At 39.7% G+C, this 10,949-nt stretch overlaps 1 protein-coding gene across 3 annotated transcripts in view; it reads left to right on the forward strand.

The window, feature by feature from the left end:
- The window catches only part of OGDHL (oxoglutarate dehydrogenase L), a 47,187-nt gene extending 36,586 nt beyond the window's left edge, over positions 1–10,601 (forward strand). For all 3 annotated transcript variants that reach the window (XM_021536150.2, XM_077784555.1, XM_021536152.3), the window contains 7 exons: positions 397–575; positions 4,117–4,188; positions 5,010–5,135; positions 5,754–5,826; positions 7,870–8,033; positions 8,553–8,707; positions 9,404–10,601. In XM_021536150.2, the coding sequence (XP_021391825.1) occupies positions 397–575; positions 4,117–4,188; positions 5,010–5,135; positions 5,754–5,826; positions 7,870–8,033; positions 8,553–8,707; positions 9,404–9,527 (893 nt within the window). In that variant the 3' untranslated portion in view covers positions 9,528–10,601. The remainder of the gene's footprint in view (positions 1–396; positions 576–4,116; positions 4,189–5,009; positions 5,136–5,753; positions 5,827–7,869; positions 8,034–8,552; positions 8,708–9,403) is intronic.
- Positions 10,602–10,949: the final 348 nt, after the last annotated feature.

Consider the following 10,949-nt stretch of genomic DNA (forward strand, 5'->3'; position numbering starts at 1 on the left):
TATCATCTACGTATGAGAGGAGGAAAGAAAGACAATGTTATATAGGGCTCTGGAAATATTAAAATTAATAAATAAGTCATTTAACTGGGCCGTAAGTGCATTTTTACAGGAGAAGATAGCAGTGAGCTCTTAGGGAAACATACTAAAGTTGGAGCAGATGGAGGGAGTGTAATTTGTTTAAAAACTACTATGATATTGAAGTGTTTGAGGAAAAGTTTGAAGGATTGAAGTCAGGCTTGGAAATGGTACTATTGAAAACTGCATGATTTATAATGGGGCTCTAAAAATCCAGTTCATGCTGTAATTTTGGGTTTATTTTTAATTTTTAGCAAGGAATGAACAGAATTTTTGGGAAATCTGTTGATTTTCTATTTCTCCTACTTGTTTGCTTGTCAGGTTTTGAGCTTGGCTTTGCTATGGCGAGTCCCAATGCCCTGGTGTGCTGGGAGGCCCAGTTTGGGGACTTTCACAACACGGCTCAGTGTATAATAGACCAGTTCATCAGCTCCGGCCAGGCCAAGTGGGTTCGGCACAACGGGATCGTCCTGCTCCTGCCACACGGGATGGAAGGAATGGTGAGCGCTGCTGGCTGCGGTGCCCTCTCTGCAGCTGGAAAAGCCAAAGGTGGCCTGGGGATCCAGGGGTGATAGGGACCCAGGGGAAGAAGGCACTGTTAAGCATGTGGGGCTGCCTCAGTGTTATGAGAAGAATGCAGATAGATTGACTGCTGAAAGCCAGAAAACCCTGAGAAATATTTCTGAGCTCTTAGCTTTATGTCCTTCTTAGTGGCATGTATCACTTTCCCCCATTTTTTTCCTTTTTTTTCCTCTCTTTTTTGGTATCTTTCCCTAAGACACTGCCTTCTTTCCCCAGAAAGCTGCATTCTCAGTGTACAATAAGAAAAAAAAAAACATATCTGAGAGTGCTTGCTTGGTTTTATTTTGCATGAAGTATATCTCTGTAAAATCTGCACTAAATTCTCATGCTATGAAATGATATAAAGCAAGTTTAAAATGTCTTTAAAAATCATTGACCTTAATTTTGATATAATAAGAAATCTCCCTCTTTCTGGAAAGGAAAATGTTTCTACTAGCTGTTGACTGTCTTTGATGGCTAGTAGGAGGAACTGGACAATGTCTTAGAGGGAAAGGGTGTGGGTACACACTATGTGTAAAGTTACATGAAGTTCATATCATTAGTGGAATTATTCTTCAAATATTTAAAATTATTTTTAAGATTACATGAGCATCATGTCAGGCAAGGTTAATTTTCTCCTTTTCAAATACATTAACCTTCATGAATTATTGCATGTGTGTTTCTAGTTTTCTGTTTAAAAAGCATAGTTTGTGCCACAGTGGCAATCTCCATCTATATAAATGCTTTAGACCTTTTCACTTCAAACTGTGTCATTTCTATTCTCATGAACAATTTAGTTATTTCCATTCTGTCCTGATACATTGGGGTGCATTCATATCTTATGAATGGCTTTCCATATCAATTGTGCTTAAAGAATAACGGGTCTGATGCTGTTCACAAGGGTTTTGATAAATTAATTTTTTTAACTGTATCCTGAGGGGACAACCTGAATGAGCCCTCAGCAGGAGGTGTGGTCCTCTGCAGGGAAGCACTCAGCTTAAGGGGTGGTTCTCTGCTACTTAGAATACATTTAATTTTTCTTTTTCCATAGCCACTTGGCAGAGAATATTTGTACAGGTCTTCTGAAATATGCTTATTTTGCTACTAGTGTCAGCTGTTTTTGGAATATTTAAGAATCCCACCAGGCTGCTGAAGTAGTTTTATCTTCCCAGAGGACCTTTTCATTAGAGGAGGACTAGTCTTTCTATAACTACAGTGTTGGGGACAAGATGATTTGGGGAAGGATTCTTAATGGGATATGGATCCCTTCACCTCTAGGTCATGCATTCACAGGCAAGTTGGCTGTGATTGAAAGACTCTGCAGCCTAATGGCTCCTTGGGGACTCATCTGAAAGTAGCAAATGGATTCAGTATAGGTCTCACTGGATAGGTGGTCACAGTAGAGATAAACCCTACCCCATCCCACGCAGTGGTTGCTGGCAGTCTGATTGGTGGTGTCAGCACAGAAACCGAAGATGGATGTGAACACTGAGGCTCTGGACTGAGGTTGTTGCTGGGGCAGTGTGTGAGTGATGGGAAAGCCTCACCTGCCTCTCCTGTAATTGTTTGCTGGTAACATCTCTGTTCTCAGTGTACTGCCTGCAGTGTGCTTGTGGAGCTCTGGGTTTTGTGCTGTGTGTGCCATGCTTGCTGCATGGATTTGATTTACGGCAAACAGATGTGAACAGAAGAGGTGCTACAATGATGCCCAGTGCTACTGTGCACCACAGTTTTGTGCAGCTTTGCTGCTTGCTCTCAGGTCCTTTCCTGTCTATGACCAGATTATTTGGCACCTCAAAAGTGGAGGCAGAATTCAAAGGAGTGGTGATACTGTCCTAGGCTGTTTGTATTATACCTTTGTTGCCAACAGAATGTTTTTTTTCCTTTGAATTCCCTTAGTCCATGAAGCAGACTGAATCACAGAGTCATAGAATGGTTTTTGTTGGAAAAGACTGTAAATACCATCTACTGATCACCATGGCAGGGAGCCTTTCACTAGACCAGGGGCTGCTCAAAGCCTCATCCAGGCTGGCCTTGAACACTTCCAGTGACAGGGCATCTACAGCTGCTCAGAGCAACCTGCTCACCACCCTCACAGCAAAGTTTTCTTCCTTGTATCAAATCTATACTTGGTCCCCTTGCAGCATAAAGCCATTCCCCCTTGTCCTATTGCTGGCCAACCTTGTAAAAAGTAGCTCTCCAGCTTTCTTGCAGGTCCCCTTTAAGTACTGTAAGGTGCTGTAAAATATTTCCCTGGAACAATCTCTTGCCCAGGCTGAACCATCCTGACTCTCTCAGCCTGTCTTCATAGGGAAAGTGCTCCAGTCCTCAGATCATCTTTGTGTCCCTCCTATGGATCTGGAATCCTGCACTTGGAATTAGGAAGGATGTTATGTTCAATCAAGGGGGATTACCAGTTGTCAGAATAATGACTGATTTTGGAGTTAATGTATTAAGATTTCAACACAGGAAGATATTATGTGAGCCATATAAAGAAGAAATCTCTTTATGATCATTATTAGCTTAGGAGACATGGAGAGAGTTGAGAGGTGTAATAGTTTGTCTGTGGATTAAAATACTTAACAGCTGAGTGTAAAATTAAAGCCCTTTCTTAGGGCACCTGTCACTTGAACAAGCCAATGCTGTCAGCAATAGCAATACATAAAAAAACATATTGCATTCTCACGTTCCTCACAGCTTTCTCTTATCCTTTATAAACAGGCACATGAAAAGTAAAAACAACAGATTCTGTGACATTCATTATTCCTAATAATTTCTGTGGCCAGCATGCATGTTTTGCTAATGTAAAATGGAGCTAATAGCATTTGTGCAATTCAAGTAATTGCCATGGGTACTGCTAGTGAGACAGTGGATGGGAGTGTTCAGTAATGACAGAACATAAAATATCTCCTGAGGAGGCAGAAATTAATCATAGGTTAGTCTGGCAGATAATGTGTGTGTGTATTTTGATCTATTTTAGCTAAGGCATTCATCTCAGTATTTGGTCCTGTACTGAACAGTGAACAGTAGTAGGGCAGATCCTGTGCTTGCTTTTGTTGCTAAAAGTAATCAGCAGGTAACTTTGTCCTGTTCAGCATGCACAAAGAGTGACTCACTGCAGTATTCTGAGGCACCCAGTGCTTCTCTTCCTGACATTCCTTGTGCTGCTGTTTGCTCTGTATTAGCAAGGTGATTGTTATGCCAACATGGACCACTGCCTTTCCACTGGTCTTCACTGTGCAGCTAGTCTGAGGGTAGAAATCACTTGCAGCTGGTAGAAATGTTGGAAATACATGTGAAACCCAAACCTCTATGAAAACAGAAGATGAGGAATTGTGTCCTCTCTCCCACTGCTGCTGTTGATGCCTTTGGCTGGGGGTCAGGTGTACAGCTGGTGCAGAGGGGACAGTGAGTACTCTAGACTGATGTCTTACTGTTCATTTGGCTCTTTAACATTGTTTTAAATGATACCTTTACCAGGGTCCAGAGCATTCATCAGCCAGACCTGAGAGGTTTCTGCAGATGAGTAATGATGATTCTGATGCCTATCCAGTAAGTAGTTTTGTCCTTTTCTTGCTTTTCACGTCCCAGAGATTTTTTTGTTACTAGCATCCTTTTAGCTAGGTATAGCGGGTTAGGATTTAGCTTCAAGTCTTGGTGTAACTTTAACTTGATCCCAGTAAAAGTAATGGAAGTAAGCAGCATTGCTGCTCATTACAAAGCTGAGGTCAAATACAGTTAATCTCTGGCAGCATGATCTTTTTATGGCTGTTCTCAGGGCCAATGATCCCACTTGTTTCTACTGCTGTGTGCACTGCAAATAGGTGTCTCTAGCCAATTTCTAAAGGAGGTCAAGTGAGACTACCCTGGCTCTTTGCAGTGGAGCTAAATTGTACTGCTAGGAGCATGAAAATAAGCAACTTCTAATTTTGATTGGACTAAGGCTTTCATAGATTGGTCATTCACTTCTACAGATAAAGTACACAGCTCTACAGGATGGGAAAGAGAGTGAAAGCCAAGTGTACACTGAAAAATTGAATTATAGTTTAACATTCTTTCAAAGCAGTTCTGTTTTGTTTCTTCTATCTGCTAATGTCCTAGTCCTCCTCAGTCTTCCTTCCTGGACTTCCCATCTTTTTTGAATTAATGGAAACTTTTCTTGCTTATTTGCATAAATTTTTAGGAAGAGTAGAAACAGAAAGGAAAGATTTGTAGGGATGCTTCCCTAGCCAATAAAACAACCTCAGCTGAGAGCCGCTAAATAATTTTTTTTGAGGAAGGGAGTTGCTGAGAGTCAGAAATAGAAGGATGGTTTTCATACCTTTTATCTGATCTTTGAGACATTTTTCTAATGCCTTTAATGTTTCTCACAGGAGTTCACGGAGCAGTTTGAAGTTTCCCAGCTGTATGAATGCAACTGGATTGTGGTGAATTGTTCAACTCCAGCCAATTACTTTCATGTCCTCCGGAGGCAGATCTTGCTGCCATTCAGAAAGCCGGTAAGGTTACCTTAATGGACTTGATTATTCCAGGTAAATTAGCCCTCAGACAAGGAGTGGCCTTTGCGTATGACACACTGCTGAAAAGAATGAGGATTACTGGTGAAAAACCTTAACTGAACACAGGTTGAAGTTGCCAGTATGATGGAAAGGATCTCAGCTCTGATTTACTATGAATCTAAAGCTTGATTTTCAGCTTTGCTTCCATCTGGCTATGCAGATCTTCAGATTAGCTTGTCAAGATATTAGTGATGTAGCTTAGAGGTTGCAGAACTGTCATCTGCATGTCTAATTGCTGGAACTTCAAAGACCCAAGATACAACTGCTTAATGTTTTACTGGTTCATAGCCTGTGATTTGATTTTGTTGTCAGAAAAAAAGTATAAGCAGTGAGTTTTGAGAACCTGTAAGAGGAGTAGGCTACCTAAATCTTCTGAATAATTTAGAAATTTTTATGGCTTTCAAAACAGGAAAAAAATAATTTACTGTGTTTGCTATTCATACTATTTTATTCTATATCATATTCAGTTTGTGGTTTTTGCGTGCACAGTGTTACAAATGTTGCAGTGTAATGAAGATAAAGCACCTCCTGACTCTTGGAAAAATTTCTGTCTTACAGCTGATTGTTTTGACACCCAAGTCACTGCTGAGGCATCCAGAAGCTAAATCCAGTTTTGATGAAATGGTGTCTGGTAGGTCATCTCAAAGTATTGTGGGGAAATAATTAGCTATACCAAGTTGCATGTCAAACTGTGAAGAACAGAATCTGCTCTGCACTTTGTCTTTTCTTTCGGCATAATTCCTGTGGAGCTGCCATGGTGAGAGCTAACAGGGACTTTTGCTGAAAAATTTGCTTTCACATATAGATTCATAATTTTAACAGGTTTATCTTGAAACCTTAACCCTTAAACTTAATGGTAAGTGCATTCCTATCTCTGCAGGGAGTTTCCCCTCAAGAGGTCCCTCTGCTCTTTTTCTCTTCATATAAAAATGTAGTTGTTCTTTGTACTGCCCATGCCTCCTGACCCCATGACTGAGGGATGGGTTGTAATTACACTGGGCCCATTTGGAAGAATAATGTGCCCAGTTCTTGTTACAATGCTTGGTTTGGGGCTGCTGTGTCACACCAGTGATCTAAAGTGAGATCAGTGAGTTCAGAGCTGTTGTTGGCATGCCATCAGCACCAAGAGATACACAGTGACTGCAGGGGGAATACCAAACACTGCAGTGGTTTTGTCCTACCTTGCACTGGTTAGACTGTGTTGGAGTGGCATCAGGAAATGCAGTGGCATGTAATGAGTGAGGGATTAAAGTGACTGTTCAGAGTGATAATGTGGACATAAGTGTGTTGGTCTATCTCCAGTTCCAGTGAGGGTCTTGACTGCTGTCAGAAGAAAGCAACAGCTCAGTTTTTTAAAAGCAACTTACACTATATAAGTGTGCTTAAATATTGTATTATATTATTTTTCTAAGTGTGTAAAATTTGCTTCTCAAGCAAAGGCATTTGCTGTTTTTATTACTGTTTAAAAGCTCTGTAGAATGGGTCAGATTAGAAATTCTGTAAAATTTGTCACTTTGTCTAGGGAGTCCCCTCTACTTCAAGCTAACCTCAGTAGTGGCCAGACTCCAAATTAACTTTGAGTTTTGGCATATTTTCATGTTTCTGCTGAAGAGGACAACAGGTAATAAAGTGTTTCTGACTCTCAGCTAGCCCTTTTTGCTCTGCTTTTAATAGAAAGCTGAGAGAGAGGAAGATTGACTCCAGCTGACCCAATGAAGCACAGATTCAGTCTTTTTTAATGATGAATTCTGCTGTTCAGTGGGACAAGATAATTCTGACATAAATCAGTTCTTCTTTGATATGTTTGTGCTGTTGCTTTCCTTCCCCAAGATAAATGATTAAAACAGGAGCTTATTCTCCTGATAAGTGAGTGTGCTGATTCAGAATAGGGATTGAGCTGCTGTCTGCTACCCTGCAGTTTTTTAATGTGGAAATAATTCTACTCAATCATATATGAGAGCAAAGAAAAGGATCTTTTAGACCATCAACTCCTTCTTCCAGCATCCCAAGCAAACTGTACTCCTGGGAGATGGTAGCAGTGAAGATACGCATCTGAAATTGTACTTGTACATTAGCATTTATACATATGGCTCAGCTCTGTGCTAATTCTTGCTTTGACTATTGCTGTTTTAGCTCTCAAACAGAGGTTTAAATCAAATATGCAGCAGTAATGTGCTTGGGTAAATATTTCTGCAGTTGCCAGATTTAATTGCATTATGGATATGTGTTTTGTTTTTATAGAATATTCTGAAATTTGTAAAGCTGTATGAATGTTACATGGTTGAGATAATCTTGGAAAGAAGAGAGTATTCAGGTGATTCTCTGAAAAAAACCCCAAACTGGAAGCAAAGTTGAACTGTCTAATCAATTTAAAAGTAAAGATGTAATACACAGCACAAAGCTGAAAAAGAGCCTACTGTTGATATGATCCTGCCTATTAAGTATGGTGAAAGACTAGATTATTAACAATCTTCTAACTTCTTGAAACAGAACTGCTGAAAGTCACTTTAGCCAAGTTACCAGTCTGAAAAGTAGGACCAGACAGGCAGGAGAACTCTTTGATTGCTGCAACCTGCTGCTTGCTCAGTAAAGGACTAAAAGACTGTTTCTTGGGCTGCTTTATTGAAATGTCAGGTCCACTGAGGACACTTTTTCTAATTTGTGCTCCAACTAGGTACCACTTTCCAACGTGTGATTCCTGAGAATGGGCCAGCAGCTCAGGCACCACATGAGGTCAAGCGAGTGATTTTGTGCACAGGAAAAGTCTACTATGACCTTGTAAAAGAGAGAAAGAACCAAGACCTGGAGAAACAAGTAGCTATAACCAGACTTGAACAGGTGAGCTCCCTGATCTCAGAAAACAGGGTGATGGGGGTTCCTGTGCTTTTAAATAGACACCTCTCCTGGAGTAGATAATGATAGCATTTTTCTAGCACTTAGCATCTTACAAGACATATTCTAATCCTTCATGGCCCTGTGGAGAAGGAACACATCAATGAGATCCAGAAAACTTGATGATTTTTCCAGAACAACATAACAAAGTGAAGATTACAATATGATAGCACCTTAAATTTGTATATGCAGTCAGGTTTAAATGCTGTGAATACTGCACTTGAAGCTATTTTGTCATTCATTCATTAAGGACACACTACGCTACTTACTAAAAAAGCTGCAGGTGGTCTGGACTACAACCTACTTCTGTTCATACTAATACAACTATAAAATACTTGTGTATTCATTTCTGAGCATTAAATCAATTAGAGAAACATGAGTCACTCTCCATGGAAAAGTAATGACTCACCATGGGCTAATACCATATAAGAGAAGGCCTTGATAATTATTACCCTCCTTTTCCAGATCTCACCATTCCCCTTTGACTTGCTGAAAGAAGAGCTTGATAAGTATCCAACTGCTGATCTAGTCTGGTGTCAGGAGGAGCACAAAAACAGTGGATATTATGATTATGTCAGACCTCGTTTCCGCACTATTGTGAACCGCACTCGACCCATCTGGTATGAGACTTTAAACAACTGCTCTGTCTCCTGGGCCTGTTTGTTTGCTTTTAAATTTGGTTGGGGTGGTTTTTGGGTGTTTATGGGTATGTCAGGTTCTTCACAAATCAAAACGTCTGAGTCTGGGTTCTTAGGTGAAGGAGGGAAAAATCTAGACTACTATTTCTCAAATACAACATGCACATATTGCACCTTCTTGCAGATCTAAAAGAAGATTTATAGGCAACTAGGTCTGTATTTATTGCTACTTAGCACAGCACTTAACTCTCTTTTGTCTAAGATTTTGTCATTTTAAGGATTTTATTCCAGATGTTAGGTTTCTGCAGGAAACAGCTGTTTTAAGAGCTCTGTCCAGGCACCTTTGCATTTATTTTAGATGACCGACTCTCAGATCTGCCCATGCAGCTGTCAAAAGAATGAGAGTCTTCATTGCCAAAATTATGAGACAGTGTAGCTGGCTGCCCTGGGAGGGATGGGGAGAAGACACAGCTTAACAATGATGGGGGGAAAGAGTGGAAAGCTGACCAGAAGGTATAACTTGGTACAAGTTACATTGATTTTTAGTTAAAAAAGATTGATAACTAAATATTCAAAACAGCCAAGCTAACTTAACTGCATCAAGCAGCATGTCCTCATGCTTGTTACTGTCAAAATAGTGTCTCATCTCATTTCTGCCCAATTCTTTTTGTCATGAAGGTATGTTGGCCGAGAGCCTGCTGCTGCACCTGCCACAGGCAACAAGAACATGCATCTGGTGTCACTCAGAAGGTTCCTGGATACAGCTTTCAACCTGGAGGCCTTTGAGGGAAAGACATTCTAACTGCAGGGCCTCGACCTGTCTCTGACTAGTAGTCTCTCAAAACACTGCATTTAAAAGGAAAGTGGGGAAAATACTGGAAAATATGTATTTTTGCTTTACCAAATAAAAGGATCCAGCAGCTGACTTCATTACTCTGTACCTTGCTTCCCAGTTTATAAGGAAAAAATTCCAGCTTATCTTCCACCATTTTTTGTCACTTGTCTATTTAAATTGGGACCTCTTTGACACAAGAAGCTTCTCTTATCCCAGGTTGCAATGTGTGCTTGGGGAGGCTCATATCTTAGTCTGTGGGTCTTCTAATTACTGTAAATAAGTATCAAATGATTTCAAAAGTAAGAGGTGCTCCCATTCCCTGGGCTTCTTGTCTCATCAAAATAAAAAGCTGTAATTAAAAACTTTAGCTATGATCAGATACTACATACCCAGGCAGGTTTCCAGAAAGGCCTGTGTGCCTTGTATTGACCTTTTATTTGGCTTGGATAACTGTGATGATAAACAAACAATCCTTCTGTCAGAGCAAAGAAGTAATGTGGTGAGGTACTTACAATGGAGTCCAGAACTGAACTTAGTCTAATGTTTGTGAAACTCTGTAGATTCCTTTTAAATCAGGCTGGCTGCCCTGGGCTTTTTCTCTCACTGAAGTATTTCAGCTAATTCAGTCTTTGAAAACCTAATAAACTTGGAAAGTACTGCAGTTGACAGCCACAAATGTTGTTTGCTATCCCTTTCTATAGCTCAAAACATTAAGCTGATAGACAGTAACCATCACCCAAAGTATTTGAATGTTTTTATGAATGCTTGTTTCTGTAGCAAGAATTGAATGCAGCTAAATATTCCTGGCTCTGTTTATTGTATTCTCAGCTTGCATAAGGGAGTCAGTGCTGCATGAAATATGCTAAATGCACTTTTGCCACAGTATAGGCAGAGGTAGAAAACAAAATTAACATAGAAATATAAACAGTAAATGACAGATTTTCACTCTCATTGTGTACCATAGATTGTGGCATAATAGTTTCATAAAAATTCCATCAAAGATGCAAAAAGCCAATAAAATAGAAGTACGTAAGAAGAAAATTCTCTGTTATGGCTGTTCTTTTGAAAATTTCTCCTTTGAGTGGGGACATTAACATCCTAACTGTAAAAATGTTAGGACAGCTCATTTTTCTGTTTTCCATTTGTTTCCTCAGTGTTGGTTTATTTAAACATAGAAGCAGTGAGGTAGACAACATTTGGAGTAGCAAAAGATAACTATTCAAAACCATTGAGTCAAAAATGACAATAACATTGACATTATATTAGACTATTTTGTTTTATTATTTGCTGATTTTTCTGAAATAACACATTAATGCATTTTTATTTCAATGAGAGTTTTTAAAATACTGGAATTTGACTGGAATTAACATCTCTAATTTCTAAGCATTG

This window comes from Lonchura striata, chromosome 7 (assembly GCF_046129695.1).
Source record: "Lonchura striata isolate bLonStr1 chromosome 7, bLonStr1.mat, whole genome shotgun sequence".
Lineage (NCBI taxonomy): Eukaryota > Metazoa > Chordata > Aves > Passeriformes > Estrildidae > Lonchura > Lonchura striata.